The following is a 19655-nucleotide window of genomic DNA, read 5'->3' on the forward strand; positions in this document are numbered from 1 at the left end:
ACTATTGCCTGCCTCTAGTACCGAGTGCTTTGGAAATATTTTGACCATCAATTTTCATTAATAGTTTACTAAGGAATAATTTTTTTCATGATTTCCTCAAAAAAAAAAAAGAAAAAAAAAAAATTATTTTCATGAATTTTTCAACGCCAAAGTGAGCACTAAATTTTCATCTCTTTCCTCTACAAAGGCGGGTTTCACTATAAAATTTTAATAAATAATGTATTAGGGCACATTTACTTAATTTCAGTTCAATTCAGTTAGCTTCAGCTCCAATCAGTTCAGTTCATCTTTTAATTTCTTTCTCTCATAAAATATTCATTTCAGCTCAGCTTAGCTCAGTTCAGTTCAACTCCAATCAGTTCAGCTCAGTTCAGTAAATGTGAATAGGCCGTTAGTCTTCATTTTAACGGTTGTCTATGCGAGGAAACACATAGACTAAGGGCATGTTCTCATTGACTGAACTCAGTTGAACTGAAATGAATATTTTATAAGAGAAGGAAATTAGGAGCTGAAGTGAACTGAACCGAACCGAATCGAACTGAATTTCAACGTAAGAGAACAGACCCTAAATCAATGTATATCACCTCTTAAAATTTTACAATACAGTAACAAATTTAAAATAATGGCATTAAATTTAGTAACCATTAAAGTGTTACAATTTGAAAAATACAAACAGCGTAATAACGATCAAAGTTTTACATGTACAATGAATAGCCTAAAAAAGTACTCTGTAAAGTGTAATAATTTACAGTAGTAATTTCTGTAATCGAAACAAAAGATAGTCTACTAGTCTGTCCTCTGTCGTAGTACACTTCCTATTTTATGCTTAAAACTCTAAAACCCTTCACCATTTTCTGAAATTCTTGTGTTGTTCACAATTTCTCATTTTCCCTTCAATTTTAGTTTCTTCTTTATAATTTCTTAAAAAAAAAAAAAAAAAACATAATTTGAGTAAACATTGTTCAACACTAAATGTCTGTCCACAGTGATCGATCACCGGAGTATCACGCCGGAGGTACACCACCGGAATTCTGTATTATTTTTGTTTTACAGTCTTCAACATTTTTTTGGGGGTTCATCTTTGATTTTTTAATATTCTATTTTTTTTTTTTTTAAGGGAAGGTTATAATTTGAGATGGTTGTTTTTGGGTACATTTTTGTATGAATTATGATGCTAAATAATGTATATAACATTATAACTCTAGTTGTAAATAATACTATATGTTAGATTTTGTGGGTTAGTAAGAGATTAATGTAGCCACTAAATTATTAAGGTTGTTCTTATAGTAGTTTGTGAAGACATAATGTGGTTTTTTTTTTTTTTTTTTTTTTTTTTTTTTTTTTTTGGGCAAAGTTTAAAGGTTACCCTAATATGGGTTATGAAAGTTTGTATAGAATTAGTAGCATAATTATCTTGTTTATTGGCTTACAGCTCGTTAATTTGTTAATGGTGGGTGAATGAATGTAATTTAATTGTTCCATTGACTTAAAGCTAGTTAATTTGTTAACTTGGCTAAGTTGTTATTTGCAATTCTACTTAAGGCATGTACCAGTTCAAATACCAACAGAACATAGATTGGCTGAAGATGCTGCCGATTAGTCGTTGCGAAAGCACTAGGAAAAGGCAGAAATTAAAGGGTAACAGTTTTTATCAACTTGTGCTTTTGTATTGTAATGAGTTTAAGCTTTGAAAATTAGATTTAATATTGAATTTCTTGCATGTTTTAGAGGTGTTTTGTGTTTAATAATTGTGTTTAGTGTCTTGAAGATTGTTTATTTTCCTTGTGTTTGGTAAATGGTGAAACTTTGTTACTTTTTGTGAATGTTGCTGCTTGGAATTTGGCAAAGATGAGGGTCAATCCATGGATCAAGATGATGAAGCCACCAAGTCATCGAAGATGCTATCGATCAAACGTGGTGGTAGCTGCTCACGTGGTACCGGTAAATGGCAGAAAATAAGAGGTATCATCCCTTACCTTACTAAACTTGTGCTCTAATTTAACCAAGATAACATAATGTGGACCCTGTGGTAAAGCAAGTTCTGCATCATTAAAACTTTAATTTATGTTGGGAGAAAGATAACTCAATGTTCCTAGTGCCATACAAGAAGGTTATTTGAGATTGGAATTGAATACAAGGAGGCAGGCATCTCTTAAACTGAGATTTCCTTGTCTAAATCTAGTCTGCTTTTGAGTTTTGACAATTACTTACACCACATTATGCACATTATATACTATGTTTTTTGGTTGAAGCTCTTGAAAGTCTTGAAACTCGTATATCCTCCTCTCTTGTGAAGGATGAGTTGAAATTCTCATTTCTATACAGAAACATTCGTTCTTTTAAATCTGCTTGTAGATAAACATATTTTTTTTTCCGTGTGTCGGGTTAAGGACTTAAGGCTGCCAAGTTTTACCTATATTAGCTGGGTTGTTTAATATGCCATTTCATTTTATTTAATAGTATTCACTATATTAAAATCTAACTACTTGTTTCTATAAAATGAGGTGATGCAATAATTTATTGTGTAATTTTGCAGCTCAATTGGATATGTCTCTCCAAATGGGGGAAACGTCAACTAGACCAATCACACGAGGTGAGGGACTTCTAATGATCTGCTTAATCTTTTTGTCTGATACTATTTATCAAGTTCAATAGTAAAAAATTTTACTTTATTATGCATGAAGTTATTATCAATACATGTCTCTTTTTCCACAGCATTGTCACAGAAGCAAGAGTTGAAGTCTCAGGATGATGCTAAAATCTTCAACTTAGATGACAGCAGTTTTATGGGAGGTTCTTGCACATAGATAATATCTGAAGATGAAACATTAAAAAGCTGTCCTCCTGTTGATATCATTGAAATTGATTCCTCAGATGAAAATTTTGGCCTTCATTCGAACCTCAATGGGCTAATAAATGATAATAGTGACTTCATCAGTAGAGCCATAGTAAAAGGTATGCCAATGTTCTTTAGTAACATCAAAAACTTTATGTTATCATGTTAAATTTAAAACTCCTGTTTTTAAGCTACTGATAAACTGGACAAAAGATATAAAGAGTATAAAACTTTTAGTGGACGAGAGGAATGGATAGAAGATGGCCTGTTGAGTCAGAGTTTCAGGTAATTGGTAAATTAGTATAGTGAAGACTATTGTTTAACTCCATTGGCAACAGCGATTTCTTGTTGCATTACTTGCGTAGTAGCATATCTTTAGTCCCCCTATTTCCCCAACCCTGAATCAATATTGTGAATTTGTGAGCACTGGCTAATATAGCACACCATCAACATTACCCAATTCCTTTGAGCAGGCTGTTGCATACGGCATGTTAAACCTTAAAGGAGGTTTGGATATACGAAATCTTGTCAGGGACTTGGGGTTGGTTCATGAGTATGGCCGATCAACATTACTTAAGCCTCCTACTTCATGATTAAAGATAAGCACATGTAGTTCATTACCCATTTGATTCAATCCATTGTGATGCCAAGTCAATGATTTACTTTATTTTTTTTGAAGAGTGATTTACTAAAACTTTCATGCAAATCTCAAGTAGATCATATTACATTGATAACAAGCTTTTTTGTTGAAGACACTGATAATCATATAAATCACTTATCTTTCCTTGATATCAACCCTTGTTCTTCCCCTCAAGTGCAGCAGATCTCGTTTTATCATTGTTTAATTTAAGCTTCAGCATCACAACTGATCTTATCTTCAAATTTTTGCAGATGAGATATCTGATACAAATGAAAATGACCAAAGGCTTGGATCTCTGGAAATCGGCCTAAATGGAGAGCAACCAATGGAAGTGCAGCCTGAAAAAGGTCAAAGTCAGCTGAATGTTTCTGAACATGCAAATATATGCTCACAAGTGCAAGGAGACAGCCTGACTGCCGTGATAAGGGACTCATCTCATATGCTCCCGATTACAACCAGTAAGCAAGGATATACCACCAAAGAATCTCTTAGAATCGACCATACACTTGGATCTCCCAACAGAGGTGGCTTAACCTTAAAAGGACAATCAATGGACCCAAAGCCCGAAGAAGGTCAAAGTGAGTCCATTGCTTCACAACATGAAAATATATGTCCAGGACAAGGACATCGGACTCAGACTCATTTCAATGGAAGCAACCATGGATTTGGATCTTCAAACAAAATTTGCTCAACCTTTGGGGGCCAACAAACTAACCAGCAATTTGAAGGTGGTGAAAGTCAGTCCATTGCTTCACAGCATGAAAATGACTGTCTAAAAGTAACCGGCTCAACTGCCATTTCGATGGACTTATCTCATATCATGCAAGCTATATTCAACAAGTATGGAAATATCACTAAAGCGTGTACATTACAATCAGAACTTTTCAAGACCCTCTGTTTAGAGGGTATCTGTAAGGTTGTGCAGAAGCTCCAAGACACCCATCTTGCTGATATGAAATCTGATGATGTTAAGGGATTCTACTCCATCCTAAGGGATGCCGAGAGTCTGAATTTTGATGTCAAATGGTTGGATCAGAGACTCGATGAGATTGTAAAAGCAGTGACATCCAAGGATGAGTTGAAGAAACTCGAGGATGAACTGAGAGCAAGTAAAGTGAAGGCAGAAGAGATTTCTAATGCTTTAGAGCTGAAAACAATCGAGCAGGCTAAACTTGAACATGATATTGAAAAGTTGGAAGAGCAGAATGTTATAGAAAGCATAAAGATTGAAGAGTTGAATGCACAAATCGACAACATCAAATCTACATGCCTAAGTTTCGAACAGGTGATGCCTAAATTGCTGTAGACTTTTCTTTTGTTGCATAGACATAGTAGTGTTTTGGTACTTGTACTAGGTTGCCCCCTTGAAAGCGGAAAGCCGGAAAGTACACTCTGGATATAGCTAGATTATGCTTGACTGCTTGTAACTTGTAATGTTTACATCAGTTGCAAAGATGTGCTGCCTGTATAAGATGAGCACTGCACTTATATTCTCATTAATACTTGCGGACTTGCGGTTCAGGCCTATTTAACTATTAATCAAATGTAACACTTTGATTACTTGCATGGCATATTTCTTGAGCGTTCAACAGTTCAAGTACAAAATACTACTGGTTCTAATTAAAAAAAAATATTACAACATAAAAAATTAATGTTTAAGCGTACAACTACAGCTATTGTATCATTTGTATGGCTAGTATAAGAAGGTTTGCTTAATGAATAATGGTTTGCGTTCATTTTAAACGAATGTAAATCTTTACGGTCCTCCTGTAATTTGGGAATTGGGTCTTTTGTCAACATTATTTAGGGAAAGGACTCAAATACTACGTATAAACACAGCATTTGGTATTATTCCATAGTCCATATACCCAAATATTTACACATGCATTTGATTTACCACTTGCGTTTATTTAAGCAATTATATTGGGGCGTGCTCATGAGTCATGATTCTACTCAATATTTCCTATTAAATTACTGTAAAGTATACACTAATTGCGGAGGTTGCTAATTCGAGACTTAATAAACTAAGCACAAGAAATCAAACTATACAGTAGTCCGTACATTTTAATGCTTAATTATTCCTAAAATTTGAATCATTTTTCCTTTTGCTTTTTATATATAATTACAGGTGAGATTTGAGTATAATATATTTGAAGTACATTATCAGTTCCATCACATTGGTCTGGTTAAACCCATTTCGAGTGTTATCTGACATAACAAACACTCTTTCATTGTCTGAAACCAAAAATATGGATGTTGGAACAGTGTTGTCCGTTGCTCAAACTCTGTTTGCTGCTCTTCAATGTTCGCAGCTCAAAGAGTTGAGCTCCATGTTTGGGTTTGGGTTTAAATCCCAACTTGATGAACTCCAAGAGACTGTCTCCACTGTCAAGGCTGTGCTCCAAGATGCTGAGATGAAGCAGGACCAGCTTTCTTCTGAAGCACAACTCTGGATTCAGAAGCTCAAGGATGCTGTTTATGATGCTGACGATTTGTTCGATGAGTTCATCACTCTTGTTAAGCAGAAGCAGCTCATCAAGGGTCAGAAACTCTCCAAAAATGTGAGTCTCTTCTTTTCTCGTTACAATCCTCTGAAGATAGCTCACTCTATGTCCCAAGAGGTTAAGAAAATTCGGAGGAAGTTAGATGCTATTGCCAAAAATCACTCTCAGTTTGGCATTAGTATTGATCCTCAGCCTATCAGGAGGAGGAGGGAGGAGACATGTTCTTACATCTACGAGGGTGGTATCATTGGGAGAGAGGATGACTTGGAGAAACTTGTAGGTCATCTGTTGAATTGTTCTACCGTTCAACAAGATGTTTCTTTCCTCTCTATAGTGGGAATCGGAGGATTGGGGAAAACTGCTCTTGCCCAACTGGTGTTTAATGATCCAAGGGTCACAAGTGCATTTCCATTAAAGGTGTGGACTTGTGTCTCTGATCATGATCAGGAGCAGTTGGATGTGGAAAGTATACTTCGTAAGATTTATGCTTCAACTGGTGAAACACATGAAGGATCCAGCAAGGAATGGTTGCAAATAAAACTTCGAGAAAAGTTAACTAGCAGCAAATACTTGCTCGTTATGGATGATGTATGGACTGAGAATCGCAATCACTGGCTTAAGCTTGTAGAGTTTTTATTGGGAGGTCAGAGGGGAAGTTGTGTCATGGTAACAACACGGTCGCACAAGACGGCCCAAATTGTAGGAGGTGGTGGAACATATGAACTCCAAGGGTTGTCAAAGGAGAATTCATGGTCCTTGTTTAAGAAAATAGCATTTGGATCAGAACAATTAAGCCCCCACGACGATTTGTTGAAGATTGGCAGAGAGATTGTAGAAGAATGCGCCAGTGTCCCTCTTGCCATAAGAGTGGCTGGTAGTCTTCTGTATGGTCAAGACAAGAGTAGATGGATATCATTTCAGGAGATTGGGTTATTCAACTTCAGAGAAAGCCAAAAGGACATCATGCCTATACTCATGTTTAGTTATCATCAACTTGGCTTGCCCCTCAAAAGTTGTTTCACATACTGTGCATTGTTCCCAAAAGATGCTGTCATAGAGAAGGAGTTGTTGATAAGCCTTTGGTTGGCACAGGGTTATGTTGTTCCATTAGATGATGGTCAAAGGTTGGAAGATGCTGCTGAGGAATATTTTACTATTCTGATGCGGAGATGCTTTTTTCAAGATGTAGAGCGTGATGAATATGGTGACATCATTTCGTGTAAGATGCACGATCTAATGCATGATATTGCTCAAAATGTAGCAGGGAAGGAAATTTGTTTAAAATATTATGTAATAGACAACATAGATGGAGAAGTCCGGCATATTTCCCATGTACGAGGTAAGTCCTTGCAATACTCTCTTTCTAAGACCCACATTCGTTCGTTTCTGAATGTTGGTGAATGGCATGATGATGTTGTGATGGACCGATCTTCCTTGAAGGCATTAGTAGCAAATTGGATGTGTTTGAGGGTGTTGGATTTGAGTAAGTTAGGTATAGAATGTTTGCCGCACTCAATTGGTGAGTTGTTGCATTTAAGATATTTAGATATCTCAAGCAATAATGACCTAGATGTGCTTCCTCAATCAATTACCAAGTTATATAATTTACAGATGTTGAAATTATGTTATTGCGGTTTGAAAGAGTTGCCAAAAGATCTGATGAAGTTGGTTAACTTGAGGATATTGGACATATTTGGTTGTGATAGCCTTATTAATATGCCAAAGGGCTTGAGTAAGTTAACTTGCCTTCATGTGCTGAGTATGTTTGTAGTGGATGGATCAAAGGGAAGTCGGAAGCAATGGTTTGAGCAACTGGGGGAGCTAAAAAGACTTAACAGCCTGAAAGACGAGCTCATGGTCAAAATTATATTTTTTAAATATGCCACAGAATTTATGGAAGATATAGATAGGGAAGGAGCATATTTGAGGGATAAGGAACATCTCAAATTTATTACCATATTCATTGATTATGTGGGGATTGATGAAGTAGAAAGGAGATTAATGGAAGAGCTGCAACCACATCGGAATCTCAAGGGATTAAAGTTGTTTCATTGTGTTGGCATGAGAATGCCGAGTTGGGCTAGGGAAAATAAGTTGGCAACCTCTCTCCCTAATCTTAATAGATTGGAAATTTCCGATTGCTGGATGGAGGACTTGACATGCCTTGGAAATCTTCGTCATTTGGTATTCCTTGAAATTAACAATTGTTTGAATTTGAAGTACATAATTGAAAAGAGTGCATTAGCAGGTGGAAGTGATCCAAATGGATTCTTTCCCCGCCTGAGAAGGCTATTTATGATAAACCTTCCAGAGTTGCAAGGATGGACAAATTTAGGGGAGGGGGTGGGAGATAATAATCAGCTTTGTCTTGATATTAACAGCAGCTTCAGCACGGCACCAATACCACTTCCTCAATTGAAGTTTTTGAGTATATACCATTGCCCAAACTTAAGATCGATTCTGCTATGTCCCAACTTAGTAGAACTACGTATCAAACAGTTCAATAAAAGACTCCAAATAATTGTGTATATTACGAAATCAGGGGATGAAAAGGCGGATGCAAGTGACAGTAGTACTGGTTCTTCAAATGTTATTTCCCAATTCAGGAAAGTTAACCTGGATGATATTCTATGGCTTAATTCGTTTCCCAAGGAAGTAATTCAGTGTCTTGATGAGCTGTGTATATTGTATGATGAGGAGTTGGAGAGTTTGAAAGAAGCTGAGGGTGTGTTCAGTAGCTGCTCGTCTTCCCTGCGATCCTTGGAAATCGGAAATTGCTGCAAATTGAGGAGTGTTATTTGTGGAGGATTGGAACATCTCACGGCGTTGGAGGCTTTATCCATCTCCAGTTGTCCTAATGTAAATTTATTGGGAGAAGAAGAGGAAATGAACGCTATTGGCATGCCATTGCCATCCATTCCTCACTCCCTCTGTAACTTGAAATTGGATGATCTCCCAAAGCTTGTGGGTCTTCCAAATTGGATGCAATCTTTGGCAACCCTCCATACCCTCGAAATAAATTTTTGCCAGGGATTGGAATCTATGCCGGATTGGATGCCCAAACTGACTTCCCTCAGGATACTTCGACTCATTCGCTGTTCAGAACGCCTCAACAAAAGATGCTGGCAACCCACTGGGGAAGACTGGCCTCACATTCAACACATCTCTTCCATTATACGTCGATGGTACTAATACTTCTCCCATTATAGATTGGATTGATTACTTGAATTTCATGTATACTATTACTAACTACTAGTACAACGGTACAAATTTCAGACTTGGAAGTGATCATGGTCTTTGTCTATGTTTTTTTTTTTTTTTACACATTGCAATTTGTAAACAGCTGATAGAGTTGGATGTATTTACAATTTTACATTATGCCTAATCTTTGCTTAAGTATCTTGTTTATATTCAAGTAGGTAAGAGTAGAAAAGTATAATTTGCAGATTTAGAAGTTACATTGGTGTATAAAGTTGATAGTTGTGCAGAAGTAGGTGATAAATTCAACCTCATGGAAATGATCCCTCTGATATGATATTATGGTATATAAGGTTTTTCTGATCTTTACTAAATGATGTACATTATATTCTATATTACAGGTTATGATCTTCACACAGGCTTTTGATTTGCTCGTTAGTATACAGAAAAGCAGATTTGCACACATTTGTCCTACCCAGACCTGTAATCAAGTTTCAAAGAAGCTCAGTTCCACGTTAAGGTAAGCAACTTCTTATGAACCATTTACCTGTGTGTTCAGAGTTTAAATTGAAATATTAATCATGTGGTGCGCCATTGCATATTATATGTTTTCAGCCATTATGTCTAATATGAATTAGATACGATTATTGAACAAACTACAAATTTAAACATTATTGCGTGATTGATTTACTTTCAGTTTATTGCGTGATAATTTGAATCCTCACTTAGCCTCACCATTTTATTTGCTTGCAGTGTACAGATGAGGACTTGAATGCCTTTGTTAGTCTGTCCTACACAACCGGAATCCAAGATCCATGTTATACTCATTTGCCAACATGCCAAGATGATATCTTGCTGTATAGCAGCACTACATCTAGCTTGAAAAGCTCATTCTCTATCCTAGGCCTTGTGACAAATTTTATCTAATCAATTAAGCTTAGATAATTTAAATAGCTATTAATTAGAAACTCTTTTGTCTGTCTTCAGTAGTTCAGTATGTGTATTGGTGTATCTGCTAAACTATTCTTCCTTTTACGGTACTATTCTCACTGTATTGGTTTGCCAAGTGCAATAATCTATAGCTACTTTAATACGAGTACTACTCCCTCCCTCTCATAATATAGTTTTTGTTTTCCTATTTTGAAAATCTAAAATATTGTTCCTATTTCTATTTTTGGACAATATGTAAAGACTATTATACCCCCACTTTTTAAAATTTAGTAATTGTAATTCCTAAATTACCCTTGAATTTTGCATATGCCATGTACTTTATTCATTGTATTTCTTAAAAACAAATACGAGTAAACATTAATTCAATAACACTTTAAAAAAAAAAAAAATTGTAAAACTCATGGAAGAAAAATCAAAATCCAACCTTTGAAAACATGAACAAAAACTTAAACATTATGATTCATGAGTGTATCATTACAAAAGAATAGCTGAAAAGTAAGAATTTTTTCTGTTCAAAAGTTAAAATCTCCTTAAAAATATAATTAAAGACCAAACCATGAAAACATAGAACTAACATAGTAAAGCGACAAAGTTTGAACTGGACTCTTAAGGTGACATATCATCCTTTAATTCATTTTTTAACTTCTCTATCTTTTAAATTTGATTAATTTAATTTAAATTTAATTAATTTAATTTAAATTAAATATATAAAAAAAAAATGCAAACCCAATGTTTGAATGACATTGTTGTTGTTGTTGTTCGCACTCTCTTTCAAGGACCACCACTACTAGCTACCAATCTTCCACCAATATTATTTTCTCTCTCTTACCAAACTCAGAGAAGTAAGAAGAGATATGTACTTTTGCATTCAATTGTATAAAGTCAGTTAAACGTATCACTATTTTGGTAACTTAATTTATTTAAAGTAGCTCACTCTGTCCTTCCTCAACTCTCATTTTTCATCTACTACTCCGTATTATTTATTTTTATTTTTTTGATTTTTTTTTGGTGATTTTCTACTTCCTCTTTAGGGTAGTTATTAATGTACTTGCTTTTTATGGTTTTAAATCTTCTGTCCCATTTTTTATGTTCCATTTATGTTTCACTTAATATCATTGGTTGAATGGTTGTAATAATTACAAGGTCCCACTTCTCAAATTTTAAAAGGCAAATAGATATTTTAAGAACCAATCATATTTAGTGGGACACAAATTATGGGACAGATGATTTTATCCCGCTTTTTGGGCCTGTTCATATTTACTGAACTGAGCTGAACTAAACTGAACTGATTGGAGCTGAACTGAACTGAACTGAACTGATTGGAACTGAACTGAACTGAACTGAACTGAATTGAGCTGAAATGAATATTTTATGTGAGAGGGAAATTAAGAGCTGAACTGAACTGAACTGAACTGATTGGAACTGAACTGAACTGAAATTAAGTAAATATGAACAGGCCCTTTATAGTCATACTCACCAATGGGACACAAATTATGGGATAGATGATGAGTTTCTAAATTTTTATTTTAAAATTCAAATTTAATTGCATTAATTCATTATCATACTCATCTAAGTTTCTTAATAGTTACTTATACAGGTATGTTTTTGCAATTATTCATCACGTAGCAATTATTCATCTAAGTATATCTATGGGTTACTATCTTATTATGATAAGAAAATTGTTATGAAAATAAGCAATATAAAATGAACTTAGTTCGATGTTGCAATAAAATAGACACATGCTGCATCATGATAACCTATTATTCTAAAAAAGGATTTCAAGTGAACAATTATTTCAAATAGTTGCGCATCTGGAATAAACACAGCTTTGACATTTCTTTGCTTAACACATATTATTTTCGAAAAGCGAAAAGATGTATTTTTAATATGTTATGTATGATCAAAAGCTAGGGAAAAAGATTTAAATAATCAAAGAAAGGAAATGGGCAATCCACATAAGAAGGAACATATACGGAAAAAATTGACCCATAGCCTACACATACCCAAGCACCGCATATTTTTCAATGCCTGACCTAGCTTGGCCACTGCGCGTGTGATCCATCATCCCTCAAACTACTTTCTCAATAAGTGATACGAAGTAGTAAACTACTAACTTTTACTCACTTTTTATTAAAAAAAAACTAAGTAAACTTGTTGGTTATGATAGCTTTGTAGTTTGTACATACCCAAGTGGAATTTTAACTCAATGGATAATCTTTATCATAGTTTCTTAAGGTTTGAGATTCAAAGTTATCAAATGAGAACATAAATGTGAGACATATAAATGCAAAACCTAGTAAAATCTTATGAGTTAAGATTTGATCAATGAATTTGTAATCTATCATATCTATCTATGATATAAAACCCTTTCTAATCCCACTTCACAAATATTTACCATTTGTTAGCATTTTATTAATAATGATTAAAGTTATAAACTTGCCTCTAACCCGAATAATATTAACCATCTTAACAAAAAAAAAAAAAAAAAAAAAAAAAAGTCACCTTTAATTCAAAAAGCTCAAATCTCTATATATATATATTTTCTTTTCTTTTATTTTTTTTTATTTTCTTTTTTTAATTTTCTCTTTTCTTTGAAACAAACACTCATACTCTCTCTCCTCTTTCTTTGAACTCACTTTCACTCTCCTCCCTCTCAAACTACTACTGCCATTTTTTTCTTTCCTAATTCAAATCTAGGGTTTTCTTTTTCCTTTTTCCTTATCTTATTTTTTCCATAAGATTTTCCTATCTTTTTTTTTTCTTTTTTGCTGCTTCTTGAGTAGTTTTTATTGAAGAGGGCAGGCGAGATTTCAAATTTTCTGGGGTTTGGAAGAAATCTGCTGCTGCTCAGTGAACTAAAAAAACACTTGGGAAATTTCAAAATTCAATTTTTAAGATCTGGGGCTTCTTAATTTTCCATCAAAATCCTAATTTTACCCAAGCTTGCAAGTTTTTTGAGTGTTTCAACTTCTGGGTAAGTTCTAATTTTTGCCTTTTGGGAGTAATTGAGGTTTTTTCATCGTCAAAAAGGGTTTAAAACCCTAATTCTGGATCTTAAACCCTTAAAAGTTTCAATACTTCTTGCTGTTTGAGCATCTGGGTAAGTTTAAATCTTGGTTTAATTGAGAAAATTGAATTTTTTGGGTTAATTTAGAAGTGATTTTTGTGAATAGTTGGGTGAGGTAAATGTATGGATGGGAGAGAAGGTATGGCATTGCAAGGTTCAGCACCATATTATATGCATAGAGCAATTCCTGGTTCAGTTGGGTCAGGTGCAGGGCAACCTGGATTGAACACACCATCTTCAGGGTTTAGACCCTCTTCAAACCCTAATCTTTCATCTCAGCAAATTGTTAGGGCTAATAATTCTGTGGGTCCTGGATTCAATGTAGAAGGATCCCAACCCAATGTGCCCCAAGGGTTCACTATTACTGTGGCTTCAATTGGGGGTTCATTGAGTGAGCCTGCAAAGAAGAAGAGAGGAAGGCCTAGGAAATATGGGCCTGATGGTTCTGCTCCCGGGGCGGCATCGGGGTCTGGTACCGTGGCGTTGGGGCTCTCCCCGTCTACCCCGAATTCGAGTGCCCTTGCGGAAAGGAAGAAGAGAGGAAGACCTCCTGGGTCTGGGAGGAAGCAGAGATTGGCTTCTGTTGGTAAGCTTAATTGTTTTACCTTGGTTTCCTTGTTTATGATCTGCTTGCCTTTTGTTGTTTTTGAAGAATGATCATAATGGGTTAAGAGTTTATTTTGTTATATTTAACCTTTGATTTTTTAAAGCATGTCACTTATCCCTTGCATTGTTATGTTATCATTTGGACCATTATGAGACTCTATGAGCTTGTTGTTTAAGAGAATGCTATGAAATTGATGGTGATAGGTTTCTCATCAATATGAATTTTGTGATCATGTATTGGTGCTCAGGATCAAAGTGCTATAGCTTAGAATGTAGCCAAGCATATATAGTTTTGTTTTGCGTCGTTGAATGATTGTTGCGAGATTTCTTACTCTTACAAGTTTAGTTGTTTCTATCCATTAACATGAAGTGGAGAGCTTGATTGGAGTCTTTCTCGATAACAATTATTAACCTGTCATTTCTTACCTTTTCATCATTCTCCATTTCATTCACCGACAAAGCCGACATTTTCTGTTGAAAGATTAATGATGTTCTGTTCATAGCTATTTTGTAACTCGAATTCTTCAAAGTTTTGAACTTGCTTGAAATATCCTGATCCAGGGCTGGGAATTTTTAATCAGACGCCAATATCTAGATGATGTTTTCAGTTGGTATTCTGTTCATCTCATAGAATGAACTTGCTGTTCTTTGTTTGCTTCTATGCTACTCTAATTCTAAGTTCTACTTCAAATTCTGAGTTTCTGATAGTACTTCATAGTATTGTTTACTATCTTCCTGTAGCCTAGCATTCTATTATTGTCTTCTCTCTTCTCTATGCAAATTTAAGAAATATAGCGTAGAGTATACAAGAAATTTGAAGTGGTAAAGACAGCCTTTGGGGCTGCTGCCATAAGAAACATCAAATTATGTCTTAAGTTCACCTTTTTTTTTTTTTTTTTTTGCTAGCTATTGTTATCGAATTTGCATGATAGATAGCGTAAATTATTCACAGCTTTATATTCTTTCCTAAGTTCTTACCTACTGTAAAAATGAACTGCGTAACTAGTCATTCATTTTCATCTGTCTTCTTTCTATTTACTTATCTATTTTTTCAAATTTTTTTTAAAGGGTAGAGTATTATTGATTCTGTGATGGTAATCTCCATTGCAAGAGTGCACTGTGAACTTACATACAAATTGCATGATAACTTGTTTCAGGTGACTGGATGAATAATTCAGCAGGCATTGCATTTATGCCGCATGTCATTCACGTTGCACCTGGAGAGGTATGCTAACAAGCTTAAAAGTTACTATGTGACCTTGCTTATGTTTGCTCTTAGTTGATGTTAATGAGCTATTGTGTTCCATTAACTAGGTGGTTTATTTTTAAGCTGTACTTGGAAGTCTTCAAGTGTGAAAAAAATATATTTCTACCTTGAGATTTTTCATTGGTTTTGTGTGAGAATATTTCCCAGAGACAGATTAGGCTAAAATGCTAATACAAAGACAAAACTTCTTCATAGATACATTATTGAATACTTCTTCTCTATAACAGCTTCATTTTTGACTTAAAAATGGGTTTTAATTATAGTTGTTGAATGTAAAAGAAGATATTTGGAAGTCTATATATAGAGAGAAAAAAGAAAGTAAGAAAAGGCAAGTGTATTTATTCTATTTTAAATCAGGACATCAAATTCTGTGTTGTGGAAATTTGTTTTGGGATGGAGGGGAGCACTAGGTGTTGGAAGTGTTTGAATGCTTATTTATTTGTTCTTAACTGTCTTGTTACTTAGTTCTTTGGATAAAGTTTGTCATGCCTCTTCCTTGAATAGCTACATGATTCTTTGTCTGTTAATAAGGAGAATCTAGTGCACGAATGCATGGGCCATGGAGGAGTTAGAGATTACAGATCTTAAATGAGCTAGTGTATGTGCAATACAGTGTCCTCATAAATTCAGTAACTGCTTTGAAGTGACTAGAAAGTTACACACTTAACACTTTTTCTTGTGGATGGAATTCGGTCTGCTCTGTAAATATTGAATTCTGCTACTAAATAGTCATTGCTTATTTATTAATCTACCGATGCTTGTGGTCTGCAGGATGTTGCCTCTAAAATACTCTCATTTTCACAGCAGCGGCCAAGAGCTCTATGTATTATGTCAGGTAGTGGTGGTGTTTCTGCTGTCACATTACGTCAGCCTGGATCGGCAACCGGGACTGTCTCATTTGAGGTAAATTATTTTGTAGGTGAATAGATTGTTTAGAATTTTGAACCTGTATTTGGTTTGCAAGTAGTTCATCTCACTTTTTATTAGCCACGAACTAGATTATCTGAACATGTTGTACTTGTTGCTTGTTCTTTGTACATTATTCACTCTCTTTGTTATCTTCTCTCTCTTAATGTTCTGTTGTCCAATTCTTTATCATATTACTCTAATGTATACTTCTCTTTGTCAGAAGCAATTTTAATGGAGGTTTTTATATCTTTTTTGATATATTTTTCTTCAAATGATACTTAGGCTCCATCACCTGAGGTTTACTTGTTAGTACTTATCTAAACTTTTTTAGTCTTAGTATAGTTTTTGTAGCCCTTATTACAGCTTATTGGAACTAAATTTGCAGGACTTTTTTTTCCTCAATATCAATAGAGTAAGGCCTTTGTGTATGCTTAGTAACTAGTTACACCTTATTTGAGTCATCTGTCTGTTGGTTTCTGTACATGATTTGGCTCCCATCCCTTCCACACTGAAAAGAGAATTTCAAACAAAAGATATTATCAAAAGCCCAAACCTGAAAAAGCAGTTGGTTCTGTATCTGGCTTACCTACCTATCTTGCTTTACATTTTCTGTGCTCACAGTGAAAGTTTTGCATCATTTATGTTGGGAGTGTTGGAGACTTGAAACATTGTAGTTAGTGATTGTGTTGTGAGTCTTAGCAATCTTAAGAAACCAAGTGAAGTTTGTATACTGCTCCAGACCTGCAGTCATGCATTAACATAAGTTGTAGATTACTGTGCGGGTACCACTTTCAAGGTGGAAGTGTTATTCATTTGTTGTTTTTCTACTGTATTGAGATAGTTAGATGCTTAATTTCATATTTGATTTATTTGATGTGCCGATAAGAAAAAAAATTATTTTAATTTTAATTCAGATAACCTGTCAAATATTGGCCAAAACTTCCCTGTCCCCTCTATGATTTTTTCATGTTATGGTATCTAGTGATAGGCTGAATGATTTATTTTTTTTAAATTTTTTTTATTTTTTGAAGGAAAATAGACTGGGTATTGCTTTTCATTACTTTAATCAATGAAATCCTGAGATTTCAATTCCATGTGTTCAACCTTGACAATTGATCTCTTGGTTATTTGAACCTTAGACAATTGATCATGTTTTACTATTTACTTAACTTCAGTCTTGTCTAGCTATTGAATAACACTAATTGTTGTGATTGCTCTGTTGTAAGAGTCTTTGAGCTGAGTCATTTTTGTTGATAACATATGTAGGGCCGTTTTGAGATACTATGCTTATCTGGTTCATACTTGGTTGCTGAAACTGGTGGGTCGCGTAATCGTACTGGTGGTGTTAATGTTTCTCTTTCAAGTCCTGATGGGCATGTGATTGGTGGTGCAGTTGGAGGAAGGCTCGTTGCTTCAAAGCCAGTTCAGGTATTATTAATATTTAGAATGCAGCTACCCATTTACTGTTTGATTCACTTCGATCATATCTGGTACTCCCAATTCCAAATTTAGAAATGAGACTGATGGGGTAGCATACCTTTAAACAATATGTCAACTCTCTTATTGATGAATTATTATGAAGCCAGAAGCTGGACCATCACTAGCTTCACTTTTGATAGTATATACTACATAAGATTTGACTAATTGACTATGATTGAGGTACTCCACTCGCCAAATTTAGAAATGAGACTGATGGGGTACTGTACTTTTAAGCAATTGGTACTTGAATTCTCTTTTTTTACATTTCCTTTTCCTTTCAATTCACTTAAGTTCCAACCCAGTGTTGAACACTCCTGGCTTATCTTTCACCTTTTCATGTATCTGCGTCTATTTTTGTTGCTACGGTACACCTTCATTTTAAGTTATCCCTGAAATATTTTGTAATAAAGGCACTGTAAATCCATTGTTGTTGTCATTACCAAAATGGGAGTACTTTATGCACTGAAAGCTCTTACTTTGGGTAATAGGGAAACAAAAGGTTTTGTGTGTGTGTGTGTGTGTGTGGTGCGGTTAGTTGTGAGCAAGTAGAATGTTTTTACCATGATATAAGCTTATCATTGTTTTTATCAGGTTGTAGTGTGCAGTTTTGTTTATGGGAATCCGAAGGCCAAGGGCAAGGAGTCAGATTCGATAGATGATAAGAGCTCTGAACAACTCTTAAGTGATAAATCATCAGCACAGATTAATAATGCTTCTTCTAGCCAAAATGTTCCTGGCTCATGGCCTGGTCCTAAAGGACTAGATCTAAAGAATCCCAACACTGACATTGACTTGGCGAGTGGATGACACTGATAAAATACATATCATGTTTACTAGTTTGGGCGATTTGTAAATACATTGTGTTGTGTATTTAAAGCCTTTTAGATGCATGAGCTTCCGGATCATCAGTTCCTTATGGAGTAGGGTGAAAAAGATAACAGACGTTTCCTGACATTTGTGACGAAGCTTACGATCTTGAAGCCCTGAGTTCAGAATCATATATCGGCTGATTTTGGGGTAGCCAGATTTGAGATAACCCAGTTTAGGTAGCAGCATTGGTAGGTGTATTTTACAGCTAAGAAGAGTTTATGATGAGTGTTTGAGTGCTTCAGATTCTGTTGTAACTCTCTAGTTGACCATTCTTAGTTTCTGATAAAATTATTTTTAATGTTATCTCCCTCATTTGTGATTGTGTCTCTTGTTTTTCTGCTGTTGGTTAATTCATATTGCCGTTGTAGGATTCATCTTTTTTTTTTTTTTTTTTTCTTTTTTCTTTTTTTTTTTTCGAGTTTTTAATGAATATGATAATACACTTTAGAAGGTAATTAGGACGGTATTCTGTGAAGACTGCGATTTTTATTGTACACTCGGGGCTTAATGCATTCTCAAAGGAATTTCCTCTCTTGATCTACGAGATACCATGGAAGATCAACCATACTGGTATGGTTCATAAGATAAATTTATCAAAACAGTTTCCATTACAACTCAATATTAGTCTTTAATACGTGATGTTTACAGAAGTTTGGTTCATTTAGCTAAGAATCAAAAGATATTCCAGAAGCATATGCCATAATAAATTGAACATACTCAGGAGCCAACCCCTTCCCTTTAAAAGGAAATGATACAAAAATATATTACTCTGAATTTGCCGAAATTGCCCCTTGTTCCTTCATACCCCCAGTATTTTTAGTGTTACAATGTCCAACCACTTTTCATTATTCACATTATTCTACTATTGGATTAGTCCAATTAATTGGAGTGAGTTCACCTAGCTTTGATGAACTAGCAATGTAAGATAAACCTCACTCCTCTTTCCATCTTCTAAATTGTAAAGGCAAGTACAAGTAATATTCTTTGTCGTCGCGATGATATACAATCATTAGTGTAGTAAACTATGAATATCAATTTAGAATAACGATTTTTTTTTTTTTTTTTTTTTTTTAAAGGAAGAGTTCGATCCTATGAAAATCAATCTAGAATATCGATTTAAAATAATAGAATATCAACCAGCTAAAGCTAGTTGCTGTCTATTACGTAGTATTTATTGTAATTATTAAGAATTGATAATAAGCATTTTAGCTGGAATAGCATCATCAAACATGACTGCTACCAAGATTGCTGAACAAATTGAATTCTTGGAAGACTTAGAAATACAATATTTGGTATGGTTTGCTCTCAAATTCTCAATGGAGGGAAGT

General features: G+C 34.7%; 2 protein-coding genes across 4 annotated transcripts; both read left to right on the forward strand.

Moving 5' to 3' along the window:
- Positions 1-5725: 5725 nt before the first annotated feature.
- LOC145596713 (putative disease resistance protein RGA1) lies at positions 5726-9172 on the forward strand. Its single transcript, XM_081652925.1, has one exon. It carries the CDS (start codon positions 5726-5728, stop codon positions 9170-9172), a length of 3447 nt encoding a protein of 1148 aa, XP_081509051.1.
- A 3540-nt stretch (positions 9173-12712) lies between these two features.
- Positions 12713-18630, forward strand: LOC145597609 (AT-hook motif nuclear-localized protein 5-like). 3 transcript variants are annotated; one of them, XM_081653813.1, is made up of 6 exons: positions 12713-13229; positions 13303-13782; positions 14960-15027; positions 15841-15972; positions 17245-17406; positions 18049-18630. In XM_081653813.1, exons 2-6 carry the CDS (start codon positions 13320-13322, stop codon positions 18262-18264), a joined length of 1041 nt encoding a protein of 346 aa, XP_081509939.1. In that variant the 5' UTR covers positions 12713-13229; positions 13303-13319; the 3' UTR covers positions 18265-18630. The 3 variants fall into 3 exon arrangements, with proteins under 3 accessions (XP_081509939.1, XP_081509940.1, XP_081509938.1); XM_081653814.1 differs by having other exon boundaries at positions 12713-13103; XM_081653812.1 differs by having other exon boundaries at positions 12714-13782.
- The last annotated feature ends 1025 nt before the right edge of the window (positions 18631-19655 follow it).

The sequence above is a fragment of the Chenopodium album genome, chromosome 20 (assembly GCF_948465745.1).
Source record: "Chenopodium album chromosome 20, dcCheAlbu1.1, whole genome shotgun sequence".
Taxonomy (NCBI): Eukaryota; Viridiplantae; Streptophyta; class Magnoliopsida; order Caryophyllales; family Amaranthaceae; genus Chenopodium; species Chenopodium album.